General features: G+C 39.2%; 1 protein-coding gene across 1 annotated transcript in view; it reads right to left on the bottom strand.

Moving 5' to 3' along the window:
• The window catches only part of DLEC1 (DLEC1 cilia and flagella associated protein), a 535,808-nt gene that overhangs the window by 447,112 nt on the left and 65,135 nt on the right, over window positions 1–23,561 (bottom strand). The window contains exons 6-7 of the mRNA XM_069211058.1: window positions 12,019–12,224; window positions 3,056–3,276 (exon numbers count right to left, since the gene is read on the bottom strand). Of these exons, the coding sequence (XP_069067159.1) occupies window positions 3,056–3,276; window positions 12,019–12,224 (427 nt within the window). The remainder of the gene's footprint in view (window positions 1–3,055; window positions 3,277–12,018; window positions 12,225–23,561) is intronic.

Raw genomic sequence — 23,561 nt, 5'->3', positions numbered from 1 at the left:
GTTGTACAACATATAGGTAAGGCGGGGGTAAGAATCTTTACAAATATATTTACTGATAAATGATTCTGTAAAGCAGCTTAACATGGAAGCAACCATGAGTTTTTCACTAATAGTTTAGAGAAGTGTGATGATGACCAAAGTATGTGGCGTAAATAAAATTCACTCAGGTTAGTTTTAAATCTCGGAGGTAAATATTATTATGGTAATAATTCTAATGCACGTGATTTGTAGATGATTAAGACATAATACATTCTAAAACATTCTGAAATGTCAACATTTGTATGTACTTTTTTTGTAGGGCTACACTATATTACTTGCAGATTCCAAAGATTCTTTGACAGACTGCCCGATTCTAAGCACTCTCATTCTGGAAAAGCATAGCTCAGTGGGAGTTGTGGGGAACACCTGCCAGTTTTCAACTCTCCACAAAGGACACAGTTTCCTTTGGAAATTTCAAATTATTGGGGCTCTCGGGACATATACACTGGGATCATTTATTGGAGTGAGTAAGAGTGCTTTTGAGACTTGGCAAAGCATCTGTGGGTTGTGTTTCTTGAGTAAGACGCAGGATATGCAATTATTTGTGAACAGTGGGTAAGAATGGAGGCAAGGTAGTCTTATTACATCTTTGTTATCTTTTATATTAAACTGTAGGATTATTTGGAAACCCTGCACGAATTAGGGCTAATCAAGGGCAATTGAACACTGGGTCCTCAGAAGGTTGTTGCACCCTGTCAAGACTGCTCTTTACATTTTATCACAAATACTATGTACCTTTTAGAAGCATAAGAAAGGCTGGAAGATGTTCAGGTTGTAGAATGTTAATATCCAATGAGGTGCTTAGACCAACTGGACTCATTTGTTAATGGTTGGGCAAAACCTAATTTAGATTGGGTTTTCTGGCAAAGGTAGTGGGAGAACTTCATGACTGCCCTATTACAGTTTCCAGATGAGTGAGAAGTTTTAACACCTTCATTTCCCTTTGAATACTATGTCTGCCAATAGAGTCTCATCAAATCACTTGAACTGGACTTGTAGGAATTGCAAAGCAAAATAATTCCCAACTATTATTTAGTATAGTTAGTATATGAGCTTCTCTTAGAAGGCCAGAGGGATTGTTGCCCAGGCATTGGCACTCACTGCTAAACTAATCTCAAGAAATGAGTTGGCCATACGTAAAGGGCACTGTTGAATCATTTGGAAATAATCAAAGTTGAAGATACACATTGGGCTGCTGTTGTAGTTTTTATACCACTGCATGTGTCAAGAAATTTAAAGGGGTTGGACAGGGCAGCTGAGATTGTAAAATCTTTCAAATCTCAGATGGTAAGTTAAAGTATCTTCCTGTCTCTTTTTGTGGAGAGTTGTTGATTATCGGGAGCCCCAGAATGCCCTATGGAGAGGGGTGAGAAGTTTGTTCAATTTCCTATTGCCCCTCAATGTAGGGTACCAGGGACGGGGTGTTAAGTGGCCTTGCATTTTTGAATGCTAGTGTTTTCTTCCAGATTTTCTGTATTTGGGAAGACCAACATAGTGCATTTATTATAAAAATCAATCATATAGTTAGGGTAGTCATAGGTGCAAACGGAAAGTATGGAACTTAATCAAGATCAGAGATATTTAAAACTAAGAGGTGACTGAAAAGGGTGTCTGGTGATGCTTGAAAGTCTGCCAGGTAAAATAGAATGTTCATGTTGGTTTTGTCTCTCAACAAGGCATGAAAGTGGTCAATGATAAGGAATTCATGCGTGTTTAAACAGACTAGAAGGTCTGAAATTTTTCACTGCGGATCTTCTGTTGAGTCAGACAAGTGTGGAAGGAGGCACAGTAACCCAAGTCTCACTGCAAGTTCTGGGAAGAGGAAGGTTTCCCAAGTCCTTCCCTGGAAGGTTTCCAAATAAATTTTTCAAAGGAGAGGAGTGAAGAGATGGGCCTTAAGGCAAGCTGATTTCAAAGTTTACATGAAGGCACTGCTATATAGTGATCGCGTTTGGTGCTAGGAACAGCGAGCGCAAGAGGCTGACTATAGACTGAAGGTGTCTACAAGGTGTGTAATGATAAATGTTGTGTCAAAAGCAAGTGACAAGCACTTGAATTTTATACCGGGGTTTTTTAATTTCACTGTGGCTCTGACTGGAAGTCAGTGAGGGCATCTTAGGAAAGGTGAATGGGCAGGGTCAGTCATTGCACAAGGCAGTATAAGATTGCTGCCCTTCATTGCCAACCCTAGGTGGTGTCAAACTACAAAGAAATGGCTGGAAAATTATGTTTTTCTGAGGTGATATTGAACATGTGGAGTGAAAATACTTTATTGATTGAAATGTGACAAATTCCTGAACTGTTCCTGGGAACTATGGGCCTGATTGAGATTTCAGCAGAATGGTTACTCAGTCACAACAGTGACAGATATTCTGTCCACTGAAATATAAATCCCATTATTTCCTGTTGGATTTAGATTTTAGCGGATGGGATATCCGTCACCATTGTGATGGAATAACCAGTCTGCTGAAATCTAAATCAGGCCCTAAGTCTCCTTTTAAAAAACAACTCTATCTGGAGAACGAGCAGGGTGACCAAAAAGCACCACGGAAAAGGAATCAGTACAGTCAAGTATAAAGATCAACTATGCATGTGTGGGTGAAGGGCAGAGAAATGAAAACCTATAACAGTACTTGATTAATGTGTTTTATCACTGCATGCTATTTTACCCAACCTCCATTACAGTCTGGAATTTCTAGCTCTGGTTCACAACAATTCAATTTGAGTTTTACATTACAGTGGTTTGTAAAAGGAAACAAAGTGAAATCTAGTTTCCTTGATGACACAGCATCCTCTGCAAACCTTTCCTGTCCATGACTCCGCCACCATATTGTTGTCACTTACAAACACAACTAATCATCACCATTCACATATAGGTTTGCACTTGTTTCTTATTGATCCACGTCAAGTTCCTTCTGCTGCAAATTCATAATTTTTCACATCTGAACTTTGCTAAGAAACAAGAAAAATGGCATGAAATTCTGGAATTTCCCTTACTAGCACAAATTTGACATACCTTTCGTCAACCACTCTTTTTCTACCAGCAACCATTTTTTCTGTTTTCTTGATAGGCGCAATGAGTGACCTCCCTCCATGTAAAGTGTTGGGTGGGAAGAAGCGAGGATTCTTAAGGAAGTTGTGTCGATTTTCGAGACGAGCAAGATCTGCACGGGTTTGTTCTCGTTCCTCCATGGTCATTGTGTCTTTCCATGGTGGCTTCTTAGCAGAGCCTAATTTCTATTACAATGGCAAAAGATGGAGAAACACGTTAAGTGCTCTGCGTATAACGCATTGACACCAAGATCACAGATTCACACATACAAACAACTGGAGTAAGCATACTTACAGGTTTTGCTTTATCATTCGGGTGCTAAATCTGGTGGCATGAGAGTGTCAATGGAGGTAAATAATATTTCTAGCATGTCACAGTTGGCATCCTCTACATAGTTAAAGTAATTGTGTAAGCTTTGTTCTGTTAAATCCATGTTTAATTTTTTGTAATATGTCTATAAACCAATTTTTATTACATTATATGGAAATATGGCAAAATTTTCTAGAGCACTCAATGAAATCAGATCACCTCTTGTAATTCTGAATCAGCCATACTGACGTCAGTATATAATCAAGGCAAAGTTAAGTACTTGATTTGAGGTCAACAACAGGAGCACATGCCAAGACATTGAAATCACATCTTTCAAAAATAGCAAGAGATTCCAGAAGGGTGGGCTCTCTAAGTTTGGCTTAGATAGTGTTTCACAGTTGATGTCCCATACTTAAATGAATCACTCTGTGTGACAAAATAGCCACATTTTGGGGGTGACTAGTAAAGTAACATTAATGGTCAAAAGGGCCGCATCATGAAATTCAATCACCCAAAGAATGTCAGCAGTTACAGTGACATTTATGAATTAAGATTATATCAATTCATTTAAGAAGAGAATAAAACAGGGAAAACCATCCACCAATTAGCAGTGGAAAACAAATGCTTACTTTGGTCATCAACTTCCATTAATAAGGGCATTACGGAATTATACAATTGCACAGCTGCAGTAAATTCCAATTGTGTTTGCTAGAATTGCCACATTGCACTATTTGTTGCTCATTCAATAGAGTTAAATACAAAGATTGCTTGTACCAACAAAGAGCTGAAGATGACACGTTTTAGAACAAATTAAGCAGGACTTTAAGTCAGGCAGGTCCTGCCCTGTTTCAGACCTGTCAGTAATTAAAAGAATAACCCTGAAACCTATCTCTATTTGACCCTATACTTATGTTTTTAACCTTACAGGCAAAAACACCAATCGAGTTCACAGCATTAGTTGTAAAACACTTAAGGGTAATCCATGTCAGCGACGCAGTCACTGTGTGAATGCCACATATTTCCCTTCGTTTTTCACAGATGTGTGTTTCTGTAGTATTTTTATTAGGGTCAAGCCTGCGGGTGCATGCGCTTGCGCATGCGTCTCGGTTGCGAGATGCTGTTGGGTACAGTTAAGGGCTTGGCGCCCGCCTCTCCCTCACCATTTTTGGTTTGCGTGGCACTCTTATTTCACAGCCTCGTAATTCGTCAAAGCACATCTGGCATCATTTCCATTCCCTGTGTGGAGCATGATCAAGCGCTAATTAATTTCAACTTAATTGGTGCCAGTCTGTTGTTCCTGACGTGATCGAAGTACTATTTTGTTCTAACTTCCAGTGTCCCGCAAACAGAAGGCTTGTAACTGGCAAACACGTGCCCAGCAAGACAATCAAAATTGCAAAGTTTTTTTTTTTACACCATTCGACATGCACTTGTTTTGGTGAGTGCATGGTTCTCCTTTACCACCACCCACCGTTGTTTGGTTTTTCAACCCCCCTTCCAATGGTGAAAAGCTGTGAGTGCTTCTGCACATTTATCGGTGTTATGTCCCCGTGGAAGTACACATTGCTTGCAGGGTTATGCACAAATCAAATACTGCGCACAATGGTTCTTACTGCTCACAGCGAAGGACTGACAAATATTTGGCCGCTCCCACAACATCGCAGCTAGTAGGCAGTCACTGTTCGTGCTGCGAAGCATTTGGAAGGCACTGTATCTTTTTGTTTAAAATTGTTTATTCTGTTAGGTAAAGTGTCTCTAAATTGCCTACTAATTACATGAAGTGGGCACTTGGCTAGGTACAGGGATGAAGTGCTGATAATTAAAATAAAAGCAGCATTCATTTAAAGCCGACGCACGTTTATTTGTTCTGTTGCGTTTTGCAGAATGTGTGTCCAGATGTTCCAGTTTCTCCCTCTTGTCTTTGTTAGCCTTTTTTAAACAGCCAGTGCAAATCCTTGAATACAATCTGAAAAGTATTGTATTTTTTATTTAAAACAAATTCAGTATCAGTTCCAAATTCTTAGAATTTACTATGCTTATTCGCTGTGCAACCATTTTTTGGATAATTATGTATTTTCTTATTTTCCAAGAAGAAACCGCAATACCTTTAGCAAAATTGTTCCAGTCATTTTTTTTAAAGCGCTCCGTCCCTCTTCTAATCTCTCTTTAGGTGGATTTTAACCACGCCTATGTTACATCAGTCACTTTCATTGGTTCGTAGGCTTGCCTTTTAAAATCTGCTTGTTTTCATTCGTGAAAGGCATGCATACGTCATGCCTTTTCCAGTGTTTAGCCCTCCTCAAGAGCACCGGTAAACTACTGGAAACATACAAGGCTCCATGTTTTCCGTATGGTTTCTGGACTACTTTTTCTCTTTATTTCGCAGCTCGATCGCGCTACATTTGACACAGTGCAATCGCGCTCGTTTTTTTTTTTTTTTCATTTAATGTGGCAAGAAAAGTCCGGTTAGGAGTTTACAAAGCTAATAGCTCTAACTCGACGTAATGCGAGACTCGTTGCATTGCAAATGCTTGTTTAAATTAATGCAAACAGAGATTTCTCAGTATGACTGGCTGTTTTCGCTGATTCCTCTGATTTTTCGCACTGTGGTTGTTGGTCCCCAGCTCAGGACGAGAACTGTGCTTCACCTACATTGTAAACTGATATCTGAAGGTCCCTGGCGACATAACTCTTTTGTTCTTCGACATACACTTGTTTTGTTGAGCGCATGCCTTTCCTTCAACTCCGCTCCTCGCCGTTGTTTGTTTTTTCAACCCCCTTCCCTTGGCACATTCTTGGGTGTAATGTCCCCGTGGCAGTACACAATGCTTGCAGGCTTATGCACTAATTGAATGTTTGCTTATTGCGCACAATGTTTCTTACTGTTCACAACGAAGGTCTGACGTATATTTGAATAATTAGGGGTACTAATAAAGCTTGCTCCAATAAGAATTACTACTGAAGATTTACCTAATAAAAATTAGTAATCAAACTTGTGTCGTGAACAGTAAAAACAGTTAAAGCAGCTCATGGGACATCTTAGTTCAGACTAGGCCCTTTACCTGTGTTATTTTCTCCCGTTTGCTTCTGTGCGTCGGACGTCTGAGGAGTCGGTGTTAGCATGCACAATTTTTGCATCATTATAAATAGGTTCTACCTGTGAGTTTCACTCTGAAGCAGGACCCGGAGGCCTCCATCAGCATACTATGAGACATTAAGATTCATCAGAGCTTGGCAGGCTGCCAGTGGAGAGCTTTCCCCTTCCTTTCACAGTTTAAGCACAAGCAAAATGCAACATTGAAACTCTAAAAATGCAGCATTAGAGGTAAGCTGCTTCTGTGACATCGCGTGGGCTGATTTACTTTGTGGTCACTGAAGGGGCTGTGAGATCCGTACATGAAATCATGCATATGATACAACATCGTCTTACTGAAAGCAGTACAATTTTATTGCCTATTGTTTCGCATTCCTAGCGTTTCCCACACCCAGCCAGATTGGCTTCCTGAACGCAAGACATAACTGTTATATGGGTGATGGCACACCAATGTCTGCATAAAAATGGAAACTATTGGGTTTATTTGTATTACATCCCATGCAATAAATAGGCTCTATAGCGCAGTGTTTGAAGTGTTACGGGCTGTAATCGTTTTAAAGTTTTGCTTGTGCTGTGCTAGCAAAGTCTCTTGTAGATAAAAACAAGCATTGTCAAAGACAATAGGTTTTGCCGATGGAAAATCTGAAGGCTTTGTCAGTATTTTTTTTAAGTTGCAAAGCAGTTGAGCAGCTGTGCAACATAGCTTAAAGTAAAAAAAAAAAAAAAAAGGGCACGATGCAGTCAACATTGACCGTGACATAGCGCTTTTTTAGGTTTCGCCTGCATACGTGCTTGCACACATGCTTGCAAAATCTTTTGTTATAAAAATTATTAAAAGGGGATTGGAACCAGCCGCTTACTTACCTGAAGATACCATTTGCTTACTCCAACGTCGCTCTGATTTATCACTTTGGAGTGGCCAGCACATCCTCTTCTGGTCACTTCCTGTAGTCATCTTCGTCTTCTTTGCAGATCTTGCCATTGAGTTGCCTGTGGACCAAGTACTGCTTCCGGTCACTTCCCATTGGACAGTGTCCTTCCTCTGGTTACGACGCTGAATGCATTTCTTTTTTTTTTTTCCTGCATGCCATCTTTTTTCTTTGCTGTCGTCTTCTTCCTTTACTGCCGTCTTTCTTCGCTGTTGTCTTCTTTTTCCTCCTGCATGCCGCCTTCTTACTTTGCTGACGTCTTCCTTCTTCAATGTCTTCTTCTCTGTCTACTTTCTTCGTTGCCATTCGTCTTCTTTTTTTCTTTCTGCATCCCATCTTCTGTCTTCGATGTCTTCTTTAAGACATGACTTCTTCTGTATTTGGTGCCTACTTTCTTCTTTACCGCATGCTGTCTTCTTTACTGAGGCCGTCTTCTGTCTTCAGTGTCTTTTTTTCTTCTTTACTGCATGCAGTCTTCTGTGTCTTCTTTCTTCTTTACTGCATGCCGTCTTCTGACTTCACTGCCATCTTCTGCCTTCACTCCCGTTATCTGTTTTCTGTCCTGCATGCCGTCTTTTGTCTTCGGGGGACTTCTTTCTTTTAAGCCACATACATGCCAGTAGTTGTCACTGTTGTCTTTTTTCTATCTAACTGGCTTACAAATATTAGAAAAATGTTATAATGATGTTTGTTTACAAAATATAAAATAAACATTATAATATTTTTCAAAATTTTTTAAGCCAGTTACATAGAAAAAAGACAAAGGCGAAACCTATGGCTTTGCCAATGATTGTTTTCATTACCGACCTGTGATCCTCTATTGCGCCCTTGCTCTGCCTGTTCGCTGTAGCTCCATGCTGCTTGGCGGCATTCAGGTAGTTCCCTTCCTTTCCTTCTTTTATCTTGCCCCTGCTTTTTTCTGTTTTTTTCATTTTCTGAGTGCTCAGAAGCTGCCATTTTCTACTCAGTAACTTCTTTCACAATAATGCTCTTTAGCATACATTTGTTAATAGGCATAGACCATCGTGGAATAGTAAATTAAAAGTAACAAAATGGGTTCCTCAGCGTTACCAGACATACATGCACATGCATGGTCATACATGTAAACCTACGTCATCATGCTGGGGCGGACCATAAAGAAAAAAATGTGTCAGACAAAGCACCAAGAGCCATATGTGTGCGTATATGTCCTCAAGCTTGGAAAAGCCATACTATTTAAAAAAAAAAAAAAATTCTGTTGTTCAGCCTTGGCAACAAGCACTGGCAAAGATAAAAGTCATTGAACACCTTTCAAAGCCAAGACCTTGTGGTTTTCCCAATGAGTGTTAATTAGATGTCATCCTGTGCTTGTTTTTCTGTTGGGTTTGTTAAAATACAAAACTTCCTGGTTAAAAACTCTGAAGTTCTCCTCTATTCACATACCATTCAGCTCGTTCTTTAAAATTATTAGGTGGATATTTCTTTATCCAGTCTTTTTTCTCTGACTGTGATTACAATGAACTGGGTTCTTAAAGGGTTTTAAAACCATAGGTTGTAAATAACCTGAAAGAGTAATTAACATATACTTTTTTGAACCGTATAGACAATCTCAGCCGAGGCCAATTCCGTTATGTTCAATGAGTATTAACTATTGGAGAGGCCCATGATAGACAAATGACATCAGAAAAGGGCACAAGAAATAGGCATGGCCTGAGTGGCTTAAATCGCTTTTTCTCAATGAGGAAATATAATTGAGTAGGAAATTTAGCCCAAAATCAGGAATGCATTTTTCTCTTCTAAAGTTTTGATATCCAGCTTGGTAACACCTATGGATGTCAGATTGGTGTAGTCACACCTAGTACCTGATCTCATGTACAGCCCTTGATACCCCTCCGTGCTCTTGATGGTGGCAACAGGAATAGACTGTAAACACAGCGCTCCTTGGTTTCTCAGCCCTTGCTCTTCGAGTAACCTTTCAGTAGCGAATATTGCCCTGGTTCAAGGCTAATGGTGGGACGGAGGGTCAATCCTGCGATATCATTAGGGGACTAAATGGTCTAAGTTCCTATAGGTAACAGTAATTCAAGTATCGCACCACTCTTTTTTAACACTGACTTTTTCCAAGTTGTGCTAATTTGGACACATGTTGGTGTGACATAAAATACCACCATAATGAAATATATGTATTTATACCCAGTTTGCAGCATATGTGGTTAGAGAGATGACTTGACTAAATTGTTCACAGATTTAAGCCCTCTGCAGTGCAGGCCATGCAGATCTATATGAAACTTTAAACAAATACAATAAAATATTAGTGCATGTCAGAATATTTTATACAGAAATTTTGCCTGATATATATATAGCATCCTAAATATCTTTTACAGGTATATTGTTCCATTAGGTGTAGAATTTCATTGAATAACTTGAATGGAGCAATATTTTTGTATACAATATTTAGGACGCAATATTTACGTATGCTACATTCTGATAATGATAATCTGGTGCAACACCCTCCGGACGCACAATTATCCTATTATGTTTCTCTCTTGAACAAATAAATATAGACATTATTAAACTGTCTATTTTTATCTTCCCATTGCAAAATAAATCTGTTGGGGATTTCTTTTGTGAACAGTTTCTATTCTAATAAGAAAACAGACCACACAAAAGGAAGGAACACCAACGGGATTGTCATAATTTTCAACCTACTTCTGGTTTGCACAGAAGATTTAAAATGACGGAAACATTATATCTGCATGTATTGAGGGGAGTAGATGAAAAACACTTAACAATAGTACATATTATAAAAGATACTAGTGTATATCTTGGGGCTTAGTCTCCATCCTGTCTCTGAAGGTGACATAGAGTCTCAGGCCTGCTGGGTTCTCTAAGGTCCTCAAGTCTACCCATGTGGTTTTCCATTCTAATTAGATGCTTGCAAAGAGAAACCTCATTTTAGCCTGGCCATTCATGTGGTGAACCATGCAAGGTGCAGGAGCGAGGGTAGTTGGAGAGACACCTGGAACCCTACATTAACAGCTCTTCCCTGTGATATCAGGCTGGAGATATGAGAATGAAAATTCCAGGAGAAGGTGGAGTACCTATTATTTAGCAGTATTCAGCAGTGTTTGGTGTCAATCTCAATCTACCCTGGCAGTTCCCCCAACTTTTCAGCTCTTTCTCTGCTTTACAGCCAAAGCTATCTCAGAAAGCAGTATTTTAAGAATGTGACAGGGAGTCTCAGGCCCGCTGTTTCATCTGAGCACCATATGACGGAGAGGGGCTCAGGTGATGGTCAACTACAGTGAAGCCTAGGCTGTTTAAACTGGTCAGATATTCCTCAGTTCATAAGGCACAAGTCAGCAGCTTTTCTGAAAATTATACCTGTCACATTGTTACTACAAATCTAAGTTTCACAATGGATTAGTGTTGTGCTATTTAGAACAATGTCACAAAGATAGTCTCAATACCCAGTTCTGAGATTGACATACACAAAGGTACTGTTAAAAAAATAAAAAATATTCAGTCATAATAACTGGCAATGAAAAAATATATTGAGTGCTAGCTTACTTAAAAAAAAAAAACAGGTGGTGTTTGCCAGTTATAGCTCTTGTTTTAGGGGTAGAACATGTGGTGGTGGTGGGGGGGCACTTTTGCCGTCCCCTTGCTGTTAAAATTCAAAATATACTAGTTAACCACGGCTATTAAAAAAAAAAAATGGAGACTACGTAAAAAAGGCAAATTTGTACACAGAACTATAATGCATAGCAGTAAACAAGATACCTTCCACAGTATTTTTTAGGCTGATGTAGCAAGTGCTTTGACCTGTTGGAAGTATTGTGGGCTTTTAACCATGTCCACCGCATGCCCATCACTTTCACTTGTTCCCGGGCATGCCTTTCAAAAATTCCTTGTTATCATTGGTAAATGCTTTACGTTTGTTCCTCTTTGGGGAGATTTTGTTACCACCTTGCAGACTGCCCCTGTTACCTGGATAATTGCACAATTGCCGATACATTTGATTGGGAGCAAACTTATTTTTCTTTTTGTGTCTCTCCTTTGCGTTCATGCTCATGGCGGTCATGGCGCTTTGAATAGGCTTGCTTATGTCAACAGTTTTACTTTTCATTTTCAGTTTAAGTGGCAAGAAAAGTCTAGTTAGGAATTACAATGCTAATTGCTCTAACTCGAGGAAACGCAAGACGCATTACATTGCAAATGCTTGTTCTATATGTATCTCGTATCATGCATACCGTGAACAGACTCACCTCTAGGGGACTTAGGAGGGGAATCAGTAGGAAAGTGGCAGACACCTCAGTGTGTGGTGCGAAGTTGTGTGTATTCAAATGTAACACAATACACCGATAAGACAGTGGTGTGAGGAGAAGTTTATCTCGAGACACATTCTGTTCAAACCAGTCTTCTGATGAAGATGTGTGCAAAATTAAGAATCCAGGTTTCCAAGACCAAAAGTCAGCGGCTTAGCCAGGTGACCACATTTTACAGAATAGTAGCTGATATTGGGGGTGATCCCATTCATCAGTTAGGTACAGACACCCCTCATTCCCTCTTCTGATTCAATAAAGCCTAAGAGGATAGGATTACAGTATACTTACAGGTGCGCGCACCCGTTTTGATTTCTTAAGTGGTTCACTGGAGTCTTGCATTGGAGGGGAGTTTAACCGTGCAGTAGATGTTTTTAAAAACCGCTCTGCGCCTTCGTCAGTGGTTGAAACATCTGTATATCCGTCGTCCACTGGGCTTGTAGAAATATGCTGCTGAAAGCTGAAGGTCTCTTTAAAAAGATTTGGCTTTGAACTTGCTGTCACAATAAAGAAGGAGAGATAAATTACTATATTAAATAAAAATCAAACCTAAAACTAAAAAAATATCAACGGTTTTCATCTAAATTGCGGTAAGGGTAATCCAACCAGCTTTAGCTTGGCTTTCTAGAAAATATATTTTAAGAAACAAAACATTTCAATGCGCACATTTCTTACATGCGACCTTTTAATCCTAGAAGATACCTATGTGAAATACAATAAAGTGACAACATGTTCTAGTTGAAGAGATTACATAAAATGCCTTTGTGGTATTTAGCACTATATTGCAAATTGTGGTACTTCGCTTCATTTCTTTCGCACTTCTTGTTGTATTTGTCTTTGTAGACAAACAATGAATAGTGAGTGATTTGTGCTGTAATAAAGCAAGCACGCAGAGCCATAAAAAGAAACAGAGCAAATGATCACATACTTACAACAGAAGTGAGCACCGGTGGCACAGGTGAAGTAATCTGGCTCTAAGGGATTACTAAATGCACGATGATCTGACAGTCAGAATCATAGTGACACGTGACCGCGCTCATCTGCTCCAAACAACAGGTGCTCAGCACTCGTCACTTTATTACCATTTAGAGTTCACACAAGGAAAAGGCGTGACGAATATGAGACCTTAGTATATGTGCAGACTTTTTCTTTTGAAATAAATATGTTAGTTGTTTATTAAAATTATTGACTTTACTAAACTATCAGTTTTTACGATGCTCAGTCTAGGGCATGATTCAGATCTTGATTAGCGGAAAATCAGTTACCGCTGCTAGTGGAATTTTCACCTGAGCCACGGCGAAGAGGGAAAATGTGCCCAACTTAGATCCCGCTACAGTGCTTCTGCTATTCGCTAGCGGAACAAGAGCCAAAATGACTTATTTTGTTGTCCGACTTGCTCTTTAGTGCCACCGGTGTTAAATCTGTCTTTATGTGCAAGAAGTTGTAACATGGCACCAGTGACGAGGATACTATAAGTACTGATATGCCCCACCCTTTAGGAATCGCTTGGGGTTCCTTAGTATGATAAGGCTGCATATTTACCTTCCATTGCGTTACTGACAGCTTTTTACAGCAGTGATTTTCAGAGCAACACTTGCATTCTTTCATGGAAGATTTTCTGCTCTAGGTATGGCAGATTAACTCCACTTAATATCCTAAAAAGAATGTCTGTAGGTAGAAAAGCTGTTTTTTTAAAGTAACTAGCAGTGCTTTAAATGGGCCGGTACTCTCCGGTACTGAGTACCGGCACTTTTTTATTTTGAGCGGGAGAGTACCGGCATATCTCAAGATAAACGTAATACTTTTAATTGGAGAGTACCGGCACTTCTCGGAAACAAGCAGGTACTCTATCACAGAGTACCTGCACTTCTATTTTTCCATTTAAAGCACTGGTAACTAGGCAAACAAAGACGGAGGAAGCCTCTTTCCGAACAACCAGAGCGACTCCCTGGGAGAAGCCTGAGAACTGGGACATGGGCTGTGATACGAACCGTTGAAGGCTGAAGTTAGAGGCATATGGTGGAGCAATGTAAGAACCATGTGGATCAAATGGTTCAGAAAGCTCAAGTCCAAGGCTGATGTCCCATAGGATGATTTTATTTGTCCTGCTTCTATGGCTGGCTTGGAGGAGGAGGGCAAGCTAAATGGCGAAGAACGCATACAACCGATGGTTCCCCAGAAGGGGTATTTCTAAAACCAAGTAGCTGTGCTTTGTTGTGATACGTGTCAACAAACATGTTTGGCACTCTACCATAAAGATTTTGGCATATGATTAGAAAACTGAGCACGTATGTTCTGGCAATGCAATGCTGTCATGCAAACAACAGCATTGATCCATGTTTGCTCACAAACGATTTACTTTCGAAAGTTGCCACAAGCTTAGGACTAAGCAGCACTTCGTTGCATACAGCTCAACCACAAGCATGGACAACGGTGTAACCAGTAAAATCCAAAGTAGACAACCGGACAATTCCACTCCAAATTACAGCAACTAAAGTTATGCAAAGTAGCAAGACTTTGGTTTGCGTGGAATAATATGGCCATATTAAAACACTTGCAAACAATGGCCAAATGGAAATCAGGTGACATTTCTATGCCCAATGATTTGTGCAAAAATTGCACATAATACAAATATTGACACTTAGAGTTTCCAGCGCAGATTTCTTCATGAAGGCAACTTCCTGCCTCAAGAACGAATCTCATGCAAGTTATTGCTCACTGCTTATGCACCGTGGTACACACAAAATCTTGTTTAGTGCCACACAAGCATGACATTATTAGCATTTGCATGGCTGATATCATAGGTATGTGTGTGATATGTTGTTAATACACACTGTAGAATTTGTTGCCATTCATATAAAGCAACACAGTATTTGAGCAGAGTTGCGCAGTTAAATTCTCGGTGTATGTGGCCCTTGTTACTTACCTCATTCGATATGCGTTTCTCCTTAAAAATGTATTGAAACTTTTTTCCAGCTCCCAATATTTCGATCATAGCACTGATTGTTTTCTACTCCAGGGACACAACACTGAATTTTACCCTCCTCACGCCAAAAAAAACACAAAGTAAAAAACTGCTTGATACAAGCCAACTTTATGGACCCGTATATAATGAGTCTAATAACCTACAGAAGGAAGCATGGAATTCTAATGTCAGCTAAATAATTCTGCAGATAGAAAGGCAGAAAAAGAGAGGGAAAGAGTAAGAGAGAAAGTTAGAGGGAAAATCAATGTGATAGATGAGAGAGAGGGCGAGAGAGAGGGAGAGGAAGAAAGAGGGAGAGGGAAGGAGAAGGAGAGAGAGCTATAGGGGGAAGAGGTTGCAGGTACTCTACCACCATGTTGTATATTAAATATCACCTTGCAGAACATATCATAGCTATCATATTAGCTACTACAATACCAAGAAAGTGTGTGTGTGTGTGTGTATATATCAAATGCTCCAACAAACTCTAAGTCGGCACTCATGAGAAGGTGCTCATTCCTTTACATAGAACCGATATGCAAACAGAACGTTTCGGCAAACGCGTTCGTCAATGTCTTTCTTATGATAGCCTTAGATATAACAAATGTATATACCAGCATTGCGCATGAAGATGCACTATGAGCTATTGAATATTTTCTGAAGGGACATTCTTTGAGATTTGTTGAACACAACAAGATGTTGATTGATATGATCAAATTTTGGTTGATGAATAATATTTTTGCGTTCCAGGGCCAACATTACAAATCCCCATACAGCGATGGGCACCTGCTTCTGCCCCAGTTACGCAAATCCTTTTGTGGACTGGTGGGAGAAGCAGGTGGCCTGGTCAGAAGTCAATGAAATATGGGTTGAGTGCTTTGGTATAAGTACATTTATGACCTCTTCATAATCTGGAGAGGTACTGAAGAATCATCTAGGTCACATTTGTCTATTTTAAGCAATAATACAGTTAACCTACAGTTTCCTGGGGAAGTCAGTACTAAAAATGTGAATTTCTTGGATTTGCAACTTATTGTGCACTACATTGTTAAGAAAACCGACAGCTGGAAGCTCCCTTCTCCATGCTAAGAGTAGTCACTCCACTAATTTAAATTGGAGCATTTCGTATGTAGAACTACTCAGAATTAAAAGGAATTCTACAAGGGATAGTGACTTTCAAGTAGCAGCGGGAGATGCAATTAAGATATTTTAAGAAAGAGGCTATTCCAAAAGAATACTCCAATTAGCAATGAAGAAAGCACAGCAGAAATCTAGACTGGACTTCCTGGTAGATACTGTGAAAGAAAAAGATACAGAAACAAGATTTAGACAAATACAGGCCTGTCTAATGACTCTGGAGCAATTACTAAGATTTTACGAAGATCTGATTGGCTGCCAACACTATATTCAGGAAGTGTTGGAAGCCATTTTGAGACTCAGATTCAGCTGAGTCTCAAAAACAAACGGAAAAGGAGGGGGGGGTGCATGCGCCCCCCTCCCCTCCTAGGGCTGCTAAAAGCTCCCGGGACCACTACCTCCCCAGGGCTGAATTTTAAGTTATGTGGAGGGGGCCGTGCAGACCAACCCTTGAGCCCCGGGGACCACCACCTCCCCAGGGCTACAATAATAAACTAAAGCTGGGGGCACACTGGCTCTTCCAGGGGCCCTGGGAACTGTCACCTCCTCGGGGCTAGATCAAATAAATTATGCAGGGGGGTGTGTAACCCTCCCCAGACCCTGGGGACCACCACCTTCCCATGGCTACAATAATAAACTAAAGCAGGGGGGCCACGAGGACACCTCCCCAGGGACCACCACGTCCCTGAGGCTACAATTAAAAAAAGATGCAGGGGCAGGGGGACCTCCCGGGCCCTGGGACTACCACCTCCCTGCCATATATGGCCTTAGGAACCACTACCATCCAGGGCCGGCTCCTGTTACATCCTGAGGTGCCCAACCCTTGGGAAGTAGCTGTCTGCTTTTGCTTGGCACATACTGTGCCAGCTCCCACCAAACAAAAGCAAACACTCCACCTCCAGCAAGCGGGAGCTTTGAAAATGCTCACACTTGTTGGAACCAGAGTTTTCATTTTTTTCCCAGCCCTCTAACGTGTAGGCCGGGAAAGAGATGAAATTATTGTCCCCGCACGCAGTGAGTTGCTATTTGCAGGAGACGGGATCTGGGAGGGACCACAGGGCCATGAGGCACCCCCAACAGTCCCCATGAGTTTGTACTGGGTGTCCTGGGTGGGTCCAGGGCACCTGAGAACGCATGGCCAGGTCCTGGGGAATAGGGTCCCTGGGAACGAAATTGGCTTAGGAAGCCCGGCGGAGTCTGCGTGACCCCCCCTTATATTTAATAAATGTAGTCCCAGGGAGGTGGTGGTCCCCATAGCCCGGAAGAGAGTCTGCGCGGATCCACATTATATTTAATAAATGTTGCCCCGAAGAAGTGATGGTCCCTGGGGCCCAGGGGCGGTCCTGCGCAGCCACCCAATATATTTATTAAATGTAGCCCCGGGGAGGTGGTGGTCTCTAGGGCCCGGGGTCTGCGTGCCCCCCCCAACTATTTTTATTATGCAACCCTGGGAAGGTGGTGTTCCTCAGGGCTCGGGGGCCCATGCGCCTCCCCCCTAAATATACATATTTAATGTTGCCTCCTTTAAGCTACAACCCCGCATGTGCAGCGCTGCGTTGGATGGTTATAGGGGTTTGGCCTGCAGCAAAACACTGGCACCACCCCCGCCACGCACAGCCAAAGGCAGTGTGTGGTGGTGGTTGGATTAACGTGTAGTAATCAAATTACTTTATGTAAAAAAACAAACATAAAAATTCACTGAAAAAAACAAAGATTACAGGAACATTATAGTTAGAGTATAGAATAAAAAAAGAAACATAGAAAAAATAACTTAAAAGACCAAAGGTTACAGGGACGTTATAGTTAGGCTCATATGTAAACATACAAAACCACAGAAATTCACCTGTTATAGTCAGAGTTATTTCAAGTAACTATAACATGTGCCCAAAGATAACTAACTCGCACCCTCGCCATAAACTGCTAATTACCTCAGATATTACAGCACTCATGACGTCTTTTATAACATCATTGATAATATCATTGCAACATTTTCTGTAAAATTATTCATGAGAAAAACGTGCATGGCGGGGGCACAAGTTATAGTTACCTTAGGGCATGAGTTATATTTATTTGAAATAACTCTAACTTTCACAACTGAATTTCTGTGGTTTTGTATGTTTAAATGTGAGCCTAACTATAACGTCCCTGTAACCTTTGTTTAAGTGATATATATATTTATACATATATATATATATATATATATATATATATATATATATATATATATATATATATTTATATGAGACATGCTCCTCTCATCCAGAAGAAGAAACCAGCCAGCACACCAGAATCCAAATTACTGCATTTGTTAGATGTGTCGTTTACATCTATGATGCTTTTTTAGTCCTTCTTTTATTGTCATCACTTTTGGTATTTTATCTCAGGTGAACTGGGCATGATATAAGTTTGACAACGGCTTGTTGACAAAACACGTACATCTATTAAATGCAGCAATTTTGGAAAAAAATATTCAATAAATGTAGTAGTTTGGATCCTGGTGTGCTGGTTGCGTGGCGAGTGCGGGAGTGGCGAGTCAGTTGCAGTGCGAGAAGGATCTGATTATACACACATATATATATATATATATATATATATATATATATATATATATATATATATAAAATCATAATCTTCAACAGATGGAACGATAACCATCTGACGGCTGCACCGATCCCGTTAGTCAGATCCCAATTATTGAAACAAAGTCATGTTCAGCAAGGTCAAATTCAGTTCAGTGAATTTATTTCTTGTAAGGGTAACACAGAGTCCTGAAGTAAGATGTCAACGCGTTTCGGCAGAACGCCTTCTACTGGACAAATCCGGCTATCAACCCGGCACCATATAAATACAAGTTAAAATCCTTCATTTATTTCCATAACATTCTAGTGTGATCTAATGCAGCGGCCATCTTAAAACATGCAAAAACCTACAATTTGAAATTTAAAATCTACAATTGGTACATGAATCGCTGTCAATAATTTAAATAATTTAGATATAAATGCATCATATATGTCACATAGGTATCCCAAATGTATAATACATATCATTAATTCATTATTGTGAAAATCGTTAATTAACTATTCCATACATAATATTGCGTGTTAATACATCATTAAACCCACTGTCATCAGTTGTTCTGGTCAACCTCCATGAGTCAAATTGATCAAATATTTGTAGAGTATGTTTTTGGGGGTATATTTTTGTGTAATATATTTGTCTCTGTAGGTATACAAATGTTTATTTATAATTCTTTCAATTGTTAAAATTAATCAATTTATCACAAATATTGTAAATGTTGCAAAATACTGTAAAATATTATAAATGGTTTGTTGTAAGAAATTCATCAATATATAAAAAACAATCAACAAAATAACTATCAATACAGTTATAATTTAAATATATGAAATCATGTTCATCATTAAATTCAAAACGGAAACCAATTATATATTATCAATTCAATCTCATATCGATAACAAATTACAATATCTAAGTAGATTTCAGTGAAGTATGATATTTTATTATAGTTTCTCACTTCACTATCAACCTACACTTTGTTTTCTATGACTAATCAATAAATACCTTGAACCAAAGATATGTCTAATTGTATCATGGTACATGAATGTATGTCTAAAGGGGGATGCATGTATTGCGTACATAAAATCTTCTCTAGCCTGATCTATATTATAGGTTGCTCCATAAATGCATGTATTCAATATGAAATTAGGAAGAAGCCTCAGCCTAAAGTGCAAAGTGCTGTGTGATCTAAAATATTTCTAAAAGTGTATATAACAAGTGCAAATTAGTGTTAAAAGACTATTATATGATGAAAAAAATCCTATATATATTGTTTCAGTCTTCTATATTTATTGAATTCTAAGGAAGAAACAATCCTAAAGAAAATTCTGAAAAGGATATATATAAAAATAAAAATAAACACTTTTCTAGAAAGCTCATAAAGCCTCAATTGGAGACAAATATAAATTCCTAAATATCTGCCCCTTTACTTATGATAGTTATAGTTTTAACATCACCCCTTATGAATGGCAGTAATAAAATGATATTATATCCACAGTTATGTATGAACAGAATTGCACAACATTCAAGATCTCTTTACTAATTAAGAGTGAATACAATAAATAATCATTGTATCATCTAAGATGAACATGTAACTCAGCATCAAGATTGTGCCCCCAAGGAGATTCAGAGCCTAGTAGTAGAATCATCTTCGATTCCATTTGCCTAAGCTCTAATGTTCTATCCCCGGCTCTGGGATTATTTTTGATGGTTTTGATGCCATAAAATGATAATGTGATAGAATCTCCTTTGTGTATGTCCCAAAAATGTTTGGCCAGGGGATATGTTCTATCCTGATTTTTTATAGCTCTAAAGTGTTGTAAAAATCTGACTTTTAACTTGTGGATAGTATTGCCAATATATTTTTTATGACATCCACATTCGACAACATAAATCACAAATTCCGTGTCGCATGTAATACGATCTTTAATCTCACAATAGCGACCATCGAAAGTTTGATATTTTTGCATATTTTGTGCATACTTACAAGCCTTGCAATGGCCACATTTCCAAAATCCCAAACTTTTTTGGCTCAACCAGGATGTATTAGCTTTCATAGAAAAATAACTTCTAGTTAAATGATCCCCCAGTGAGCGAGCTTTACGGAAAGTTATTGACGGATGTGGACCAATGCTGTCCCTAATAGTGGCATCATTCTGTAGAATGTGCCAATTTTTTTGAAGTATGGTTCTCAATGAATCATGTTGTTGATTATACTGCAAAAATATTCTGGGCGATGATTGTTTCAGCTCACTATTGGTTGCTTTGTTGTTGAAAAGTAACTCATCTCTACTCTTGTTTTTGACTCTGTTCTGTGCATCCATCAAAATTTTAAGAGGATAACCTCTATTTAAAAATCTTTCCATCATTGTCCTGGCTTCTGAATCATATCTACTCTCATCTGAACATATTCTGCGAGCCTGCAGAAACTGGCTATACGGTATACTCCATTTCAATGCCATGGGATGCCCACTATTAGCATGTAATATGGAGTTACAAGCCGTGGGTTTGCGATATACGGTGGTCTCTAGATGATCGTTTTTCACTTTTAATAGGACGTCTAAAAATTCAATAGTTTCTCTACTAAAAGTGACTTCCAAATAGATGTTAAATTGATTATTGTTTAGTATGTTTATATATTCCAACAATAATTGTTCTGTACCATCCCAAATAATAAAGAGATCATCAATATAGCGCACCCACAATACGACTCTATCCATATAGATGTTGTTGTTCTCAGACCATGCCACCTCCTTCTCCCACCAGCCCATATATAAGTTGGCGTACGTGGGAGCAAAGGACGCCCCCATAGCCGTCCCTTGTTTTTGTAAAAAACAATCATTATCAAAAAGGAACAAATTGTGGGTTAAACAGAATTGTAGCATGGATAAGAGCATGTTGGTGTGCTCAAGAAATTCAATAGGTCGTGTTTGTAAAAAGTATCTACATGCCTGTAACCCATATTGATTTTTAATGGAGGTATACAAAGATGCTACATCCATGGTGACCAATAAATAGTCTCTATGCCATGGAATGTTATGTATCTTGGCCAGAAAATCATTAGTATCACGTAGATATGATGGTAATTCAGTGACAAAGGTGCACAGAAACAGGTCTAAATATCGCGAGGTGTTTTCAAGCAGAGACTGATTCATGCTGACTATAGGTCTACCTGGGGGATGTGATTTGTTCTTGTGAATTTTAGGCAGAAAGTAAATACATGGAATTTTAGGATGATCAATCTTTAAATACATAAGCTCATCATAATCCATAAGTTGTTTAGTATACCACTCATTGAGCATTGCATGATATGTCACTTGATATTGGGTTATGGGGTGAATCCGCAACTTGTCATAATGATCTATATTCATCAGTTGTCGATAAGCTTCTTCGGTGTAATCACTTGTGTCCATAATGACGATGTTGCCACCCTTATCTGAGGGTTTCATAACAATGGACGTGTTGGATCTCAATGTATTTAAGTCTTTCCAGTCTTGTTGAGTGAAGTTGGATCTATTTGTTATTTTCGATATTTTCGATGGACCTTTAATGCGGAATTTGTCAATATCGCTAATCACTAGTTCATGGAATGTATCAATCAAATTTCCACTAGGTAGTGGAGGATTAAATCTGCTCGACAATTTCAGATGACTATTGTCATAAAGATTAGTTACAAATCCCATCTCATTAAGTGTAGAAGTGCTGATGTTGGTGTCATCGTGTTTGGAACATCCAAATTCATTACTCTCATTGGCTAGATCGTTAATAGCCATCAATTGTGAACTATCCACAATATTAAATCCGGAGACTACAGCCCTTGTGTTCACATTCTCTACCATTCGGTTTTTATCCTTGTTAGAAAAGTGTTTAATTAAGCGTAATTTGCGAACAAATTTGTAGAGCTCAATTCGTGTGCCAACATAGTCCCACTGGACATTCGGACAGAAGCTTAGTCCTAGATCAAGTATGTGTAATTGATTATCTGTAAAAGTACTGTGAGAGATGTTTACAACAGTACTAGAGTGATTCAGATTGCTGGCAAGTTGGGGGTTCGATTCCACTCTTACTGTTGATTGCTTCTTCTTACCCCGCCTCGTCTTCCGCTTCCTCTACTACGTCTGCGGTTTTGACCAGGGGGTGGCGTAACCATTTGCATAAGATGCATTTCCCCCTGAAAATCCAGTTTATTTCGTGGTACCTCATCTGCAGAGGATTCTATCTCTGAGCTGTCATCAGCGGATGTGTGATGTATAACACCATCTGCTCCATTCTTGGACACATCTTTTGTTCTTGCAGTATCGTATTTCCGAGCAAACGTATAGATTCTTCCATGCTCATAATCCAACTTGTCTCTGTTAAACTTGTGTGCTTTACGTGATTTAATTTCTTCTTCCTTATATTTGATCCGTTCTTCCATTTTAGCTAGCTGGTTAGAAACTTCTTGTTGATTAACTATCTTTTCTAGATCTTTAGTTAGTTGTTCAATCTTAATGATTTGTTCATCCATTCGTCTTTTAGCTAGGGTAATTAGGGTTCCCATGAGTTTAGTTGAGCAGTCTGCTGTTTGCATTCTCCATTCCTCCAGTAGATTTGGATCCATATCACCTAGAGTGGGTAATATTAGAATACGTAGACCCCTTGGTACTCTACCACTTTCGATGTATTTAGTTAATGAAGTCATTTCCCACCATTTTTTTAGTTCCGAAATACGTGCTTTTTCTAATTGGCTAATGATGCTGGAGGTAGTATGCATCTGAATCCCCGGGGGTCCATTGCTAATCTTGGAATTGTCAAACAATTCGGCTGCTGCTTGCTCCCATAGCTTTCTCCGTTCGGCCAAGATATATTAACCACGGGCTACCCAAGAATTACAGTCACTCTATAGTATTCAGTTTATAGCTACTAAAAGGAGAACGAAACGTGAAGAGTGAATGAATTTAAAATACAGGACGCTGTGTAAATACCCACCGATAGCGAACTGAATACTTTGTGGCTTGTTAATTCTTTCTTATAATTGAGTTCTAGACTTGTAACAATGTTTCACAGGAAAGCCGTATTTCAAACACTGACATTAAATCCTTTGAAATGTTTCTTTTTGTCGTTTGTTTTCAGGGCTGTGTGCCAATTTCAAATACGAGATGAGAACTCCGGATGTTTA

Source organism: Pleurodeles waltl, chromosome 10 (assembly GCF_031143425.1).
Source record: "Pleurodeles waltl isolate 20211129_DDA chromosome 10, aPleWal1.hap1.20221129, whole genome shotgun sequence".
Lineage (NCBI taxonomy): Eukaryota > Metazoa > Chordata > Amphibia > Caudata > Salamandridae > Pleurodeles > Pleurodeles waltl.
This window is presented reverse-complemented; position numbering and strand designations above follow the sequence as displayed.